This window comes from Nomascus leucogenys, chromosome X (assembly GCF_006542625.1).
Source record: "Nomascus leucogenys isolate Asia chromosome X, Asia_NLE_v1, whole genome shotgun sequence".
In the NCBI taxonomy this organism is placed as follows: domain Eukaryota; kingdom Metazoa; phylum Chordata; class Mammalia; order Primates; family Hylobatidae; genus Nomascus; species Nomascus leucogenys.
In genome coordinates this window covers 73,331,988-73,349,852 of record NC_044406.1, presented here as the reverse complement: position 1 = coordinate 73,349,852, position 17,865 = coordinate 73,331,988, and the positions used below count along the sequence as shown (strand labels likewise).

At 32.6% G+C, this 17,865-nt stretch overlaps 1 protein-coding gene across 5 annotated transcripts in view; it reads left to right on the top strand.

The window, feature by feature from the left end:
- RPS6KA6 (ribosomal protein S6 kinase A6) overlaps positions 1-17,865 on the top strand; it is a 151,100-nt gene that overhangs the window by 43,903 nt on the left and 89,332 nt on the right. For all 5 annotated transcript variants that reach the window (XM_030807035.1, XM_004092461.3, XM_030807036.1 and 2 more), the window contains 2 exons: positions 9,717-9,823; positions 10,104-10,141. In XM_030807035.1, coding sequence (XP_030662895.1) covers positions 9,717-9,823; positions 10,104-10,141 — 145 coding nt within the window. The remainder of the gene's footprint in view (positions 1-9,716; positions 9,824-10,103; positions 10,142-17,865) is intronic.

Here is a 17,865-nt window from a genome sequence, read left to right as displayed (position 1 = left end):
TTTTTTGTCTGGCTTAACATAATTATTTTGAGATTCATCTATGTTGTATGTACTAATAGTTTATTCATTTTTATTGATGAGTAGTATTACTGATTGTATGGATACATCATGATTTGTTTATCATTCACTTGTTGATAGATTTTTGGGTCATTGCAGTTTTTGATGTTACTAATAAAACTGCTATAAACATTCATGTACAAGTGATTGTATCATATGTTTTCGTTTCTCATGGGTAAATACCTAAGAGTATAATGACTGGGTCATGTGCTAGGTATATGTTTAACTTTTAAAGACACTGCCAAACTGTTTTCCAAAGTGATTATATAAATTTTACATTCCCACCAGCAGCATTAAGAGAGTGTCAGTTGCTCCACATCCTTGCCAACATTTGGTATGGTCAGTCTTTTAAAATTTTTGAACATTAGTTTAGTTTTTAGTGGTATCCCATTGTGGTTTTGAATTACGTCACACTAATGACTAATGATATTGAGCATCTTTTCATGAGCTCATTTGCCATCTATCCTCTTGGTAAAATGTCTGTTTAAATTTTTAGCCTGTTTTTTTATTGGATTGTTTGTTTTCTTATTGAGTTTTGAGAGTTCTTCATATATTTTGGATGTAAGTCGTTGATCATATATGTTATTTGGAAATATTTTCTTCTGGTCTATAGTTTGTCTTTTCATTCTCTTAACAGTGTATTGAAAAGCAGAAGTTCTTAATTTTGATGAAGTCTGGCTTATAGGATTCTTTCCCTTTATTAATTGTGTTTTTAGTGTCCTATGTAAGGAATATCTGCCTAATCACGGCTAAAGATTTTCTCTTATGTTTTCTAGAGGTTTTGTAGTTTGCATTTTACATCTAGATTTAGGATCCGTTTTGAGTTCATTTTAGTATATGGTTACAGGTATGTGCAGAAGTCCTTTTCTTTTGTTCACATAGATATCCAGTTGTTACAGCATCATTATTGGAAAAGTCTGTCTTTTCCAATTAGCTTACATTTTTCTTGAAAACCAATTGATCATATATATGAAGGCCTATTTCTGGATACTCTGTTCTGTTCATTGATCCATTTGTCTATCTTTATGACAATACCACACTGTCTGAATTACTGTACCTTTATAATATGTCTTGAAGTGAGATAGTGCAAATCCTTGAGCTTTGCTTTTCTTTTTGAAAGTTTGGCTCTTCTAGGTCCTTTGCATTTCCATATCAATTTTAAAATCGGCTTTTCACTTTGTACAAAAGTGTCCTGCTGGGATATTGGTTGGAATTTTATTGAATGTATAGGTCAATTTGCAGATAAGTTACATTTTAGTAATATTGAGTCTTTTAATTCATGAACATGGTATTTTTCTCAATTTATTTAGGTCATCTTTAATTTCTCCCAGTATTGTTTTCAGTGTAATTCTTGCAATTCTTTCATCAGATTTACCTCTAAGTAAATCCTGTTTTTAATGTTATTGTAAATAGAATTGACTTCCTAATTTCAATTTTAAATTGGATGGAAACACAACCGATTTTTTGTGTATTGAGCTTGTTTCCCACAGTCTAGCCAAACTTAATACTTCTAGCAGCTTTTAGAAGTAGATTTCAAAGGTTGAGAAAGTTTTCTGTAACTATTTTTGAGAGTTTTATAAAAAGTCAGGAATCAATTTTAGATTTATTCAAATGCTTTTTCTTCATTTATTGAGATTATACATTTTTTAGTCTTACTGTGGTGAATTACATCGATTGATAGTCAGATGTTGAACCAACCTTGCATTTATGGATGAACCTCACTTAGTCTTGATGTATTACCCTTTTTATAAATTGTTGGACGATATTTGCTGAAAATTTAAGAATTTTTGCATCTATTTTTATGAGGGATATTTATGATTTTCTTGTATTATTATGTCTATTTTTGGTATTAGAGTAACTCTGACTCCATAGAATGAGTTGGGTGTAGTTTTTGCCTCTTTAACTTTCTGGGAAAGTTTATGTAGATTCAATGATAAATTGCCCTTAAATGATTGATAGAATTCACCAGTGAAGGCATCTGAACCTGAAGTTTTTCTTATAGGAAAGTATTTAACTCCAAAATCAATTTATATAATAGATTGGGTTATTTATTTTTGAGTGAGCTTTGCTAACTTGTGTCTTTTAAGGAATTTGTCTATTTCATCAAAGTTACCAAATTTATTGGCATAAAAATGTTCATAATATTCCCTTATTGTCCTTTTTGTAGTTGTGGAATTGTTAGTGATGTCACTGCTCTCACTTTTGATGTTGGTAATTCATGTTTGCTCTGTTTTTGTTCTGCTTTGCCTCACTAGAGATTTATCGATTTTATTACTCTCAAAGAAACAGCTTTTGGTTTCATTGATTTTTCTGTATTCTATTTCTGTTTTCTATTACATTGTTTTCTGCTTTAATCTTTTTTACTGCTTATTTTGTGTATTAGCTTTTCTTTTTCTGGTTTTTAAGATGGGAGCTGAAGTGATTGATTTGAGGCCTTTCTTCTTTTCTAATAATGTAGGTGTTTAGTGTTATAAATTCCCCTCTGAATACTGCTTTAGGGTCATCTCACAAGTTTTGATATATGTCATTTTTATTTTCTCTCAGTTCAATGTACTTTATGATTTCCTTTCTATTTCTTTGACCCATTGATATTTAGAAGTCTGCTTAATTTACAAATATTTGGGCATTCTTCCACATATCTTTCTATTGTTGATTTCTACTGTAATGTTGTTGTGGTCATAAAGCATACTTTGTATGACTTTAATTCTCTTAAACTTATATTTGCTTTATGCTTCAGAAGGTCGTGTATCTTGGTAAATGTTCCATGTCCACTTGAGAAGAATGTGTATTCTGCTATTTTTGGGCGGTGGAAGGTTCTGTAAATGTGGACTGGATCAAGTTGTTTGATAGTGATATTAAATTGCCTATATTCTTTCTAATTTTCTGCCTATTCTATAAATTTTGAGACAAGGATTGATACCTTTTACTTTAATTATGAATTTGTATATTTCTTCTTGAATTTCTGTTAGTTTTTGTTTTATGTATTTCAAAGTTCTGTTATTAGGTACATAAACCTTTAGGGTTATTATTCCCTCTTGATGAATAGACCCCTTCATCATTATGAGATGACATGACTGACTTTATCCCTGGTAATGTTCTTTTCTTCGAAATCTAATTTGATACTAATATGGTCACACCACCTGTTTTCTAAAAAAGTAGTGTTAGTTTGGTATATCTTTTTCCATATTTTAACTTTAGCTTATTTGTGTCTATATTTAATGTGTGGTGCTTAAGGAAGCATAGTTTCCTTGTTTTTTTAATCCAATCTGAGAGTCCATGTCTTTTAATTGGTATATTAGACCTGTTACATTTAATATGATTATTTTTGTAGTTGTATTTAAATCTACCATCTTGCCGTTTGGGATTTTTTTTGTCCCATTTGTTCTTTGTTCTTTTTTCCCTCTTCTCCTGGCTTCTTTTTAATTACTTTTTTTTTACAATTTCATTTTTATCTCTGCTGTTGGCCTGTAAATATTATCCATAACACTTTGTTGTGTAATTTAATAGTTGCCTTAGGATTTGTAGTACAAGTTTTAACTCAGAGGTCAGGAAAATATGGTCTTCAGGCTACATTTGGTCTTCAGGCTACATTTGGCCAGTTATTTTTCTTTGTAAATAAAGTTTTATTGGAACACAGACATACTCATTTGTTTAAGTATTGTCTGTGCCTTATTTTGTACTTCAATGGAATCATACTTGCATAGTCATTTTTACTGGATAGCAGGCATGGTGGATTTAATTTTCTTACATGCTAGATACCTTTATTTTCATATAAATAGTATTTAGCTTTTTTCTAGGATGCAGTTCATTTTCTTGTAAACACTTTGATCATTTTGGGCCTTGTGTTTAAGCTTTGTCATGTGGGACTAGAAGTATTTAGTTTAAGATTAATTTTTCCTCAGTATTAAGCATGTCGTTTCTTATACTCTAACAAACACTCTTTGAATTATGAGGCTTTTCGCTCTTACTTTTGGGAAGAGGAGCTATCTCTAGTCCTTTGTGAGCTGAGTGGGTTCTTTCTTTTAATCTTTTAAGGTTTTTCTTTTCCTGGGTTTGGGCTTGGGTAGTTTCCTCAGATCCATGTTTGACTATACATACATATGTGTGTGTGTGTGTGTGTGTGTGTGTGTATTTTTTTTTTTTTTTTGAGATACAGTCTCAGTCTATTGCCCCGGCTGGAGTGCAGTGGCGTGATCTCAGCTCGCTGCAACCTCTGCCTCCCGGGTTCAAGTGATTCTCCTGCCTCAGTCTCCTGCATAGCTGGGTCTACAGGTGCACAGTTAGCTCGGCTAATTCTTGTATTTTTAGTAGAGATGGGGTTTCACCATGTTGACTAGGCTGGTCTCAAGCTCCTGACCTCAACTGATCTACCTGCCTTGGCCTCCCAAAATGCTGGGATTACAGGCATGAGCCCCAGTGCCTGGCCCATGATTGACAATTTTTTATTGGATGGCAGACATTGTGACATTTAGCTTGTTAAGGTGATGAACATTTTTGTATTTCTGTAACTACTATTGATCTCTGTTCTGAGATATAAAACTAGTTTGATCCTTATAGGTCTTTTAAAGTTTGTTAGATTGGACTAACACAGCTTTCAGTCAGGGGTTAATTTTGCTCCACTACTGAAGCAAAATCCTTCTGATTACTTTATCTGATGTCCTATGAATTATGAGATTTTCTGCTGTGGCTGAGGGCAACTGGAACTATTCCTGGCCCATCGTGAGTTCATCGATTGGTTCCTCTAACCCTTTGTTCTTTTCCTGGTTTAGGGTAATGTCCTCACTCATATGTGCTGAGTATTTCTCTGCTGAATACTTGAAGGAGACTGTCTGCATATCTACAGAGTTCTCTTTGTGCAATTTTCTCTTCTCTAATACTCGATGCTGTGAATTTTGTTCTCCTTCTCTAAGACTCTCTGTTCTGGCTTATCTACTCAGGAAGTCTTTCAGGCTCCACCTGACTTAGCCCTCCCTGTACTACCACTTGGAAACTCTTTCCAGGTAGTAAGCTAAGGCAGTTGTGGGGCATACGTCATTTGTTCCGTGTCTCTCAGTATTCAGTGTCCTTTGTTGCCTGATGTCCAGTGTCTTGAAAAGTATCATTTCATACGTTTTGTCCTGTGTTTTAGATTTTTCAGGCATGAGATTAAATCCTGTCTTTGTCTGCTTCATTTTTTCTTTAACTAGTAGTCTGGGAGTAGCATTTTAATTGGGTGATGGTAGTTCAATGTCTTACTTCCAGAATTTACAGTGTAGAATGTGGGAGAGCTACTGTTGATTCCCAGAGCTCTGGAACTTGCTGTGATAAAGGATCAGTGTGTTTCTGGTATGCTAGCCAGTGCTTAAGTGGCTAAGGTCTCTGGCTTATATCTGTCTACCTCCAGTGTAGAATGTGCCATGTGTGAGCATAGGGTATGTTATTGGTATATTATTAACTATAGAACATAATTCAGTATGTGAAAAGGATTGTCTGGGACCCCCTTCTAAGGAGGGTCTTTAAAGGACCTTGTTAAAAACTGGTACCAAGGCATAGAAGGACAACAGTATAATAAGGCTCCATTATTCATGATTTCTTGCGTTAGATTTTAGAAGTGTCACAAATATGTTTGAGAAATTCTTGTAGTCATTTCTAATTTTCTTTTAAACTCTTCAGACCTCCATTCTCGATGTGGGACTATCTAAACCCATACTAGCACAGAGATGCAGTCAGTAAGTTTTGATTCCTAAGTCTGGAATATTAGGTAAGAGCAAGCATTTTAAATGCGTTACCCAAAAGATAATAAATTAGTACATTGATTGAGCAGCCTTTTAAAAAATGATTCAATGGTTACTTCTGTAGACAGCTTATTAATAATTAGATGTTTGTTGGTTATACTTCACTTGTGTGTACATAAAGTTGTTAAATAATCCAAAATGAGGACATGTTTTTATACCTTAGAAAAAGACTTTTAAGTACATTTTTGTATGTTTTAAATAATTTTATAATGTGTGTCATTTGTATTTTAAAGGGAAAGATACCTACCCAAATTTCCCTTCCTCAGAATGTACACACACACACACACACACACACACACAAATACACAGGTAAACAAACAGAACTCTTAAGCTGTGCTCTATTTTGCTTATATCAAGAAAATGTGGTAGAATGAATGGCTGATTATTGTAAAGCTGTCAGTTCTTCTAAAATTAATTTATTGGCTTAACAAAATTCCAAATAAAGCCACAATAGGATTTTTGTTTGTTTGATGTTAACAGAATTATTTTATAGTTTCTTTGGAAAAGTAAACAAATGCAAAGAAATAATATTTTTGTTTGTTTGTTTTTTGCAACAGGGTCTTGCTCTGTCACTAGGCTGGAGTGCAGTGGCACTATCCTGGCTCATTGCAGCCTCAACCTTCCATGCTCAGGCAGTCCTCATGCCTCCGCCTCCCAAATAGCTTGGGCTACAGAAGCATGCTCCACTGTACCCGGCTATTTTTTTTTTTTCAGTAGAAATGGGATCTTGCTATGTTGCCTAGGCTGGTCTCAAACTCCTGGGCTCCAATGATCCTCACGCGTTGGCCTCCCCAAATTCTCTTGTTTAAAACTTTATAAAGTTGCATAAGCAAAACATTATAGTATCAACACAAGATTGGAAACATACTGTATAGCCCAAAAATATCCTGTTATAGATTACTTACCATATATCATTATGATAAAGGAAGAATCACAAATTGTGGCAAAGAGGTTGTTCAATAAACAGTATTTGAGAAATTGCTTAAATATTTCTAAAAATCATTTTAAAATGCCATCTCTACCATATACAAAAATAAATCTTACTTACATAAAAAAGCTAAATCTTGAAAAACAATTACCCTATAATAAAATGCAGCTAAATATTTTGTTGGCCATTGGATGGAGAATGTCTCCTTAAACAGTAAAATAATGAAGGAAAATCATACAGAAATCATCTGTACATTTGACTAGCAAAAATTAAGGATTACTGAACATCAAAAACTAGCACAAAATTGGATAAATATTTGCAGCTAATATGATAGAAAACGGACATTTTTAACATTTAAGTGACTTGTACCAATTGACAAAACAGTAAGTCAGTAATAGAAAATAGGCACAAACATTACTGATAATTCACAAAAAAGTAGAAAGACTACTAAACATGAAAAACAAAGTTCAGCCTAAAAATCAAAACTTAAATTTAAAAAATAATGCCATTTTCACACATCAAATTTGAAAAGGCTTTTTACAGGGTATATTCCATGCTATCAAGGATGTGGTAAGACAAATGCTTTCATAAACTGCTGATGGGAGTGGAAATTACTATAACCTTCTTGGAAAATAATTTTATTGTGTATGTCAGGAATCTTGGACTATTTATGCTCCTTGACCCAGCATTCCATTTTTTAAAAAAATTCTTAATTCATTTTGAGAAAATGATCATAAATATCAGTAAGATGTACATATGCATATTGCAGTTATTTCAAATAGAGAAAAAATGGAAATAACCTAAATGTCAAGAAGGGGAATGTTTAGGTAAATTACAGTAAATTGGTATGCTTATATTGTGCAGCTATTGAAAACTATTTATAAATAAGTTTTAAAGACATAGAATGCTTATGATACAGTATTAACTGGGGATAAAGGAGGCCACTAAATAGTACTTATACAGTAGTGTGATTTCAACTGTATTAAAATACACATACATAGACACATTCACACACAGATATGCACAAAAAATTTGAAAAGCAGATAACAAAATATTAAAAGTGCTTAACTCAAGAGTACTGGAGTTTAGGATAATTTTCATTTTGTAGGGGGGGCAATTTATGAGTAGGACGATTAGTTGGAAAGCATTATTGGTAGTAAACCCAAAATTTGTTTTTAGAAAAGCAAACATTGCATCATAGCATGTGGCAGAAGTGGCTTCTGGGGAAGAGTTCATTCTTATGGACAAGTAGCCCTGAGTTCATGTCTTGGGCCTCCTTCTTAACTAGCTGTGTTATTTTGGGCAAGTTACTTAATCACTCTGAGTTTCTTTCTCCATTTGCAAGATGTTCCTAATACCTACCTCATAGAGTTTGGAAGCTATAATAATGTAATGATTGTACAGTGTCTGGCACATAATTGCTACTTAGTAATGTTTTATTTGCGTCTATCATGAGGCTTTCCACCAAGACAACTTCATGACAAGGTGATAGGCTTGCATAACTGTAGGCAAAATTTTTCTAATTTAGTTTTAAATAATTTTTATTTAGGGTTTTCTTATGTATTAGCTTTCAGAGAACATTCTTATTATCCTTGGTTAGAAGTTGAATAGGCAACAATTATTTTTATTCTTAATAAAAAGTCAAGTGAAAGTGATGTTTTTATACTTTTACCATTATAATATTCAAATTAATGCTCCCAAAACTTAGATAATAAATAATCTTTGTTTTTCTATTGATCATTTTAAAAAGTAGTTAGCATATCAGAAGTTATTAACTACTGATTCTCTGCAATTTTACTAGTAACCTGGATCTGCATTGTGGAATGCAGTGGCCATAATTCTAAATGGGCAAGCAGGTTGTAAGCTATTATGACATGTACTTTATGCAATTTTGAGCCTTCTTAATAATCCAGAGGTTTCTTTATGAAAATAACCCATTTTTAGAAAAATATTTGATTTCGTCAATCTGGAGTTCTTGCTAAACCTTAAAAATTACATCTAATGGCTGATTAGTGTCCAATTCTATGTGTAAATGAATACTCACTAGTGAATGAATTTAGATGTAAACCTATAATAATAATACCATATGGTTATATATATAGTTTTTTAAAGTTTACAAAGCTTTTTTTCCACATAAACTGATTTGATTCTTACAACAATCTGGTTAGGTATATACAGCAGATATTATTGTCCTGTTTTACAGATTTAGAAACTGAGGCCCAAAGGGCTAAGTGACATGTCCGATATTACACTGACAATTCTGATTTCAAGTTCATTACTCTTCACTTCATCATAGCAGCCGTATTGCCAGGCACAAAATGATTAATACAGTTCCATTACACTAGTATACATTACTAACAGAAGAGGCTTGGATCCACCCCTTAGGTCAGAGATGAGTTCACAATTGTGTGTAAGATAAGGGTTACTAATTTAACAACTTGTGGCAGTGTAGTAAAAGCTTTGGGTTTGTAGAGCCCCTAAAAGTGAAATTTCTGAGAAATGATACTAGACAGTAAAAGAGAGAATGATATAAATAGTGGAATTCTCAGAGCTAAAACAAAATGCCTTCTATATTTCAAATACCCTAAGGGTTACTATATTATAGCAGATTACTAAAATTAATATTGGTATTATGAGGCTAAGTCACTTTATAAAAGGTGAATCTTGTGCTTTGCATTTAGTGTGAGAAGATATATAAACAACATAATGTTTTAGAAAGATTTACATTAAAATGGTTAATATCGAAGAGACACATTCTTAAAGAGATTAGTTTCATTTATATAGAAATCTTATTTCTCTGGCATTGCCAATCATTATGCCAGTCAAATAAGAATTGACTGTGCTTATTATCTTATTATTTTCCTAGATTTGTCTGTCTACTCATTTTGAAAGAAGTATTTTTAAATATACTGAATATTGAAAGAAAGATCAAATGATAAATCATTATTTTGTTCTAGGTTCTGTTTACAGAGGAAGATGTGAAATTCTACCTCGCAGAACTGGCCCTTGCTTTGGATCATCTCCACCAATTAGGAATTGTTTATAGAGACCTGAAGCCAGAAAAGTAAAGCTGTATTCTTTTGTTTTCTTGTTGTCTGTATTTCTGGAACTGCTTTTTGTCAAACTCTGTTAGATCTTTTAAATATTATAGGGAATTCTATATGAATTATATGAAACTTATTTGTAAAAAGTAATCTTTGTAAGACATACATTGACTTTAAGTTAATCATTTAAATTTTTTACATATATTAAATACTGACCTATCTTAGTTTTATGATATTTATGTAAATATTTTGTGTAAAATATTTTATTCCATCTTGTTGAATGTGAATTTTGATTTACAGCATTTTGCTTGATGAAATAGGACATATCAAATTAACAGGTATGCAGATTTTCTTATTATACCCTTAGCCACTTGATTCATATTTTTATTATTTTAATATAAATTTGTCTAAGCCTGTTTTTTTCTCTTTCTGAATTTGATTTGCCATTTATTTGTCTCTTTAGTGAATTAAATGTTATTTGATGGTTAGACTGCTCTTAATATGTTCTAATTGTAATATTAAAAAATTGTACATTAGATACACTTCTCCTAAATAAGAAATGATCGTTTTCTAGGTAACAATACATCATCTTAGTTTGAGTCTAGACAGAAAGATGTATCACAAGTAGTCATCACATTTGAAATATAGTGACAACCTTCCCTCCACCTTCCCTAACTCCTGGCAACCACTTATATGTTCTACATCTCTATAATTTTGTTATTTTGAGAGTGATATAGAAATAGAATCATACAGTAGTCACACTACTGAACATTTATCCTAGAAAAATAAAAACCTATGTTCACATAAAAGCCTGTATATGAATGTTCATAACAACTCTATTTGTAATAGCCCAAGACTGGAAATTACCTAAATGTCCTTCAAAAGGGGAATGGATAGATATAAATTGTCATACTTCCATATGATGACATACTACTCAGCAGTAAAAAGGAAAGACCTCTTGAGACATCCAACAACTTGGATGAATCTCAAGGGCATTGTGCTGAGTGAGCCAGTCTCAAAAGGTTACATGTGTTTTCAATAGATAGTAAATTCTGTATTTTATTATTTGAATGCTAGAACAGAGGTAAGATGAAGATGTGGTCTTTACAGATAATTTTAAATAGGTACAGTTTAAAGATAAGTTGCTTTAAATTCCTGTGTATACTGCATCAATGCAAAAATAAAATATCAAACAGTTACCTCAAAAGCTGACATAAATATGAAAAAGTTCAAATAAAGTTTAGTGACTCTTACTGATTCACAGCCTGATTATCTTTTTCATGTACAAAAGAAATGATGTGGGTTAGAAGATATTTAAAGAGAAAAAAGAAAGAAAAATAACAGTAGAGTTTTAAGATTTTTATATAATACATAAATTTTATTTTATAGCAGTTAAAAAGATAATTAAAAATTAATTCTTTTCATTTTTGCTTAATAAAGTATACCTCTTTTGTCAGAGGTGAGAAAGATTTGGGAAAAACAGTAGAAAAAAACCTATTTTTCTCTCTCTACATTAAGGTTAATTACGTAAATAATGATGCCAAGTTGATTTGTATTTAGTATTCTCATTTTAATTCTGCTTTTGATAGATTTTAGAGACTTAAACTGTCTGAGGAGGGAAGAATAGACAGGATCAATATTAATTTATAAGCAAGGGACACAAAGCATGTAACAGGAAGAAATGTGATTTATAATTTTTTTTAACAATTCAATTTATTTTCCTTGCAGTGGCATAAACATTTCTTTTAAAGAATGTGTACAATAATAAATATTAGATAATTTACAGTTTCATGATTATAACCTAATTCAAGGTTTTATAATGACTACATGTATGGATTTACCCCGACAGCATTCCAATGAGGTTGGTTAAAGTATGACCACTCACAGCAAGTATTTTAACCCATTTATGCCTGAGGCTGCAATGTTTTGAATTTTTGCAGTCAGACTTTGATGATGACCTTGAGCAGTATAATATAAATAACTCCCACATGCCTAGCGTTCCAGTAATGGAACGCTAGGCATAAATGAGTTTAAGAGTTCTTTTACAATGTTTCTTTTATTTTCTATTCTTTATCTTTCTCTTTAATTTTTCATGCTTGCTTTCTTTCTCCTAGGGAGGGTCTTTGCTAGCATTCTGTTTTCCAAGAATAATTGCAGGAGAATGGCAATACTTTTTTTTTTTTTTTCCACTAGTCCACTTAAAAAATTCTCCAGACATAAGGAATGGACCTAGTATCTGGAATGACAGGCTACTCTGAAATTACAATGGACTATAGAAAATTTCCTGTTGTAACTGTGCTTTGAGTCTGATTGGCCTCTTTCTGAGATTATGATTGTTACAGCAGATCAGTAGAATGAGAGTGGATGAGAGTGGATATTCCCAAAGATCTACATCCTTGCTAATATATTATTTATATTATATATTATTATATTATAAAACTTAAGTTTTTTTTCTGAAATCCTGCATCCTTTTCATAGTCTGTATAAAATCCCTTGCATAGTTTATATAAAAATAACTTTATAATATGACTTGCCTCTTTAGAAAAATTATTTCATCATAATATCCATTAAAAAGTATAACTTGAATACAGAATTTATTTGAACTGTGATTGCTATAATCTGTTGCATTTTTTAAATTTTATTTTTTTTAAGAGACAGAGTCTTACTCTGTCACCCAGGCTGGAGGGCAGTGGCAGGATCACATCTTATCACAGCCTTTTTTAAAAAAATTATTATTATTATCACAGCCTTTAATTCCTGGGCTCAAGCCATCCTCCCACCCCAGTTTTCTGGGTAGCTGGAACTTCAGGAACATGCCACCACACCCAGCTATTTTTTGTGTGTGTGTGGAGATGGAGTCTTGCTATATTGCCCAGGCTGGTCTTGAACTCCTGGCCTCAAGCAGTCATCCTGCCACGGCTTCCCAAAGTGTTGGGGTAACAGGTGTGAGCCACTGTGCCCAGCCTGTAATGTGTTTTCTGAGAGACATAATTCAGAAGCAACTTCTACAAAGAGAGGGAAGAAAAAGATACAGTGGTCAGAGATATAAATCACACAGTACTTTGAGTATTTAAGAGAAAATTGTGTACTTGAGAAAATAATTCTATGTAGTTTTTATAGTTACTTGCAAACTAATCACTGAGATCGCTTTTATTTATAGTAACTATTCATCAAATTATTATATTCTGAGTGTGCTTTTAAAGTTTAAAGTCTTATAAAAGAGTCATTTAGATTACAAAGATGTGAAACACTGACCCTCAAACCTACCCCCCAAAATAACCCTTCCATTATATAGTTGAATTGTACATTTTCTTTTATTTTCAAATTAGTGATTTGGAAAAACCACTGTATAACATATGGCTTATCTAATCTTGTAGCTAGTTTTATAGTTGTACAATTTTCATCAGTTGATTGCTGAGCAAATTATAGTTGTTAAATAACAGTTTAGTCAGAAATAGTACGGCAAAGGAACTCTGTGGATTGGCATAAATCTCTGAAAGGTAACAGAAGAATAAGAAAATTCTTCTCTCCCCCCTTCTCTCTGGAATGGCCAAAGAAACTAGTGTTCTCCACAAGCTATGTTATATTCAGCTGAACTGACCTCGAAGACTAAATGTTAATTATATTTACTTTTGTAAATGGAATGTGCAGAGTTTACAGGTTTCAATATACAGAGAGAACATAGTAGCACAGTGAAAAGATTTTTAAAAATTATACTGAAAGTTAAAATACATTAAGCTATTACCTAAGGATAAGTGATTTTTTTAAATGAAAATGTTGAGCATAGTTAGAAAATCAGTTTTGAGGGGACCTAAAATTAAGTGTTAATGTTGATATTTTATTGTAAACAAGCAATATAGGGCTTATAGCTTTTTTATTTTTAAGATGAAAGTATACTTTACATGTATTAAAACTCATCCTTCTGATGTCTTTTGGTGATGGGACTATCCTATGTCTTGACTGCATCAATGTCAGTGTCCTGGCTGTGGTTATAGTACTATAGTTTTGCAAGATTTTACCATGGGAAACACTGGATAAACAGGATCCCTGTAGTTTTTCATGTAACAGCATGCGAATCTGCAATCATCTCAAAATATAAAGTTTAATTTTTAAAAATCACTTTTTTTGTGTGTATAGTTCTGCGAATTTTGACAAATGCATACAGCCTCGTAACTATTACCAAAATAAAAATATGAAACAGTTCCATAACCCTCCTCCCCCAAATTCTCCCCTTATAAGTCAGTCCTCCCTTTACCCCAAGCCAACTACTAGTCTGCTTTCTGTTCCTGTATATATGCTTTTTCCATAATGTAATTATGAACAGAGGCATACAGTATACAGTCTTTTGAGACTGGCTTCATTTAATTAGCATAGGGCATTTGAGATTCATCCATATTGTTGGCTGTATCAATGAGTGTTTTTTTAAATTGCTAAGTAGTGTTTCATTTTATGGTGGTACCATGATTTGTTTATCCATTCCTCAATGAGGAGGCATTTGAGTTATTTCCTGTTTTGGGCAATGATGAATAAAGCCACTGTAAAACTTCATGTATAGGTTTTTTTTTTACCATAAATTTTTACTTCACTTAAGTAAATATATAAGGAGTGAGATTAGTTGATGATATGTTGAGTGTATTTAACTAAGTGAGAAAACTTCAAACTGATTTCCAAAGTGGTTGTAATATTTTGTATACCCATCCACAATGTCCAGTGGATCTGTATCCTCACTAGCATTTTGTATTGTTAGTATTTTTTATTTTAGCTATTCTAATAGGCATTAGGTAGAATTATCATGGTTTTATTTTGTATTTTTCTAATAACTAATGACACTAAGCATATTTTCATATATTTATGTCTTTGAAGAAGTGTCTATTCAGATCTTTTGCCCATTAAAAAATTGGATTGTTTGTTTGGTTTTCAACCTAGAATGTTTTATATTTTTTAAATTTAAATTTAAATTTTGTGGGTACATACGTGTATATATTTATGTGTTGTATGAGATATTTTGATACAGGCATGCAATGCCTAATAATCACATCAGGGTAAATGGGGTATATACATCACCTCAAGCATTTATCCTTTATGTTACAAGCAATCCAATCATATGTATTTAGTTATTTAAAAATGTAAAATTAAATTATTTTTGACTATACTCACCCTGTTGTGCTAGCTAATATTAAGTCTTATTTATTCTCTCTAACGGCTTTTTCCACCCATTATCCATCCTCCATCCCCTAAGTCCCTTCCCCCTGTATCCTTCCCAGCCGCTAGTAACCATCCTTCTACTCTATTTCCATGAGTTCAATTATTTTAATTTTCATCTCCCATAAATAAATGAGAACATAAGTTTATTTTTCTGTGCCTGGCTTATTTCAGTTAACACAATGACCTCCAGTTCCACCCACAATGCAGATGACAGGTTCTTACTCTTTTTTATGGATGAATAGTACTCTGTTGTGTATAAGTGCCACATTTTCTTTATCTGTTTGTCTGTCAATGGGCATTTAGATTGCTTTCTTACCTTGGTTATTAAAAGCAGTGCTGCAGCAAACATAGGAGTACAGATATCTCTTCATTGTACTGATTTCCTTTCTTTTAGGTATGTACCCAGCAGTGGGATTAATGGATCATATGGTAGCTCTATTTTTAGTTTTTTTGAGGAACCTCCAAACTGTTCTCCATAGTGGTTGTGCTAATTTACATTCCCACCAACAGCATATGAGGTTTCCTTTTTCTCTCCATCTTTGGCAGCATTTTTTTATTGCCTAACTTTTGAATAAAGGCCTCATTTTAGGGAGAAATTGTATCTCATTGTAGTTTTGATTTGCATTTCTCTGGTGATCAGTGATGTTGAGCACCTTTTCATATGCCTGTTTGCCATTTGTATGCTTTCTTTTCAGAAATTTCTATTCAGATCTTGTGCTCATTTTTTAATTGGATTATTAGACATTTTCCTGTAGAGTTGTTTGAACTCCTTATATGTTCTTGTTATTAATCCCTTGTCGGATGGGCAGTTTGCAAATATTTTCCCTTATTCTGTGAATTGTCTCTTCATGTTATTGATTGTTTCCTTTGCCGTGCAGAAGCTTTTTAACTTGATGTGATCCAGTTTGTCCATATTTGCTTTGATCACCTATGCTTGTGGGCTATTACTTAAGAAATCTTTGCCCAGTCCAATGTCCTGGCAAGTTTATCCAATGTTTTCTTGTAGTAGTTTTATTGTTCAAGGTCTTAGATGTAAATTTTTAATCCATTTTGTTTTTATTTTTGTATATAACAAGAGCTAGAGTTATAGTTTCATTCATCTGTATATGCATATCCAGTTTTCCTAGCACCATTTATTGAACACACCATCCTTTAGCCAATGTATGTTCTTGGCACCTTGTCGAAAAGGAATTTACTGTAGATACATGGATTTATCTCTGGGTTCTCTATTCTGTTCCCCTGTTCTATGTTTCTGTTTTTATGACAGTACCGTGTTACTATAGCTTTGTAGTATAATTTGAAGTCAGATAATGTGATTCCTCCAGTTTTGTTCTTTTTGTGTAGGTAGCTTTATCTATACTGGGTATTTTGTGGATCCATATAAATTTTAGGACTTCTTTTTCTATTTCTGTGTAGAATCTCATTCTATTCTGAAAAGTATTGTGTTTAATCTGTAGATTGCTTTGGGTAGTATGGACAATTTTAACAATACTGATTCTTTCAATTCATGAACTTGGAATATCTTTCCATTTTTTGTGTGTCTTTCTCAATTTCTTGCATCATTTTAGTACATTCCTTTTTACATGTCTTCTTTAATTTCTTTTTATCAATGTTTTGTAGTTTCATTGTAGAGATCTTTTACTTCTTGGTCAATTACTATGTATTTGATTTTATTTTTAGCTATTGTAAGTGGCATCACTTTCTGGATTTCATTTTCAGATTGTTCTCTGTCGGCCTTTAGAAATGCTACTGATTTTTGTATGTTCATTTTGTATCCTGCAACTTTGCTGAGTTTGTCAGTTCTAATAGTTTCTTGGAGGAGTCTTTAGGTTTTTCCAAATGTAAGATAATACCATCCGTAAAAAAGGATAATTTGACTTCTTCCTTTCTCACTTGGATGCCCCTTTTCTTTCTCTTGTCTGATTGCTGTGGTTAGGACTTGCAGTACTATGTTGATTAACAGTAGTGAAAGCAGGCATCCTCATTGTGTTCCAGGTCTCAGAGGAAAGGATGACAGTATTTCCCAATTCAGTATGATACTAACTGTGGGTTTGTCATATATGGCTTTGATTATGTTGAAGCATGTTCCTTCTATACCCAGTTTTCTGAGGGTTTTTTTTTTATCATGAAGAGATGTTGAGTTTCATCAGGTGCTTTTTCAAGATCAGTTGAAATCATCATGTGGTTTTTGTCCTTCATTTTGTTGGTATGATGTATCATATTAAGTGATTTGCATATGGTGAACCATCCTTGCATACCTGGGACAAATCCCACTTGGTAATGATGAACAGTCTTTTCAATGTATTATTGAATTCAATTTGCTAGTATCTTGTTGAGGATTTTTGCATTATTATTCATCAGAGATATTGGCCTGTAGTTTTTTGTTGTTGTATCTTTGTCTGGTTTGGGTATCAGGGTAATACTTGCCTCATAGAATGACTTTGGGAGGATTCCCTCCTGCTCTATTTTTTGGAATATTATGAGCAGGATTGGTATTAATTCTTCTTTAAATGTTTGGAGGAATGTAGCACTGAAGCCATCAGGCCCTGGGCAGTTCATTACTGGGAGACTTTTTATTATGGTTTTGATCTTACTACTTGTTATTGGCCTCTTCAGGTTTTGGATTTCTTGGTAGGTTTTATGTGACAAGGAATTTGTCCATTTTCTCTAGATTTTCCCATTTATTGGCATGTAGTTGCTCATAGTAGCCACTGATGACCCTTTGAATTTCTGTGGTATCAGTCATAATATTTCCTTTTTCATCTCTAATTTTAATTATTGGGGTCTTCTCCCTGCTTTTCTTTGATAGTCTCGCTAATGGTTTGTCAATTTTGTTTATTTTTTCAAAAAGCAAGTT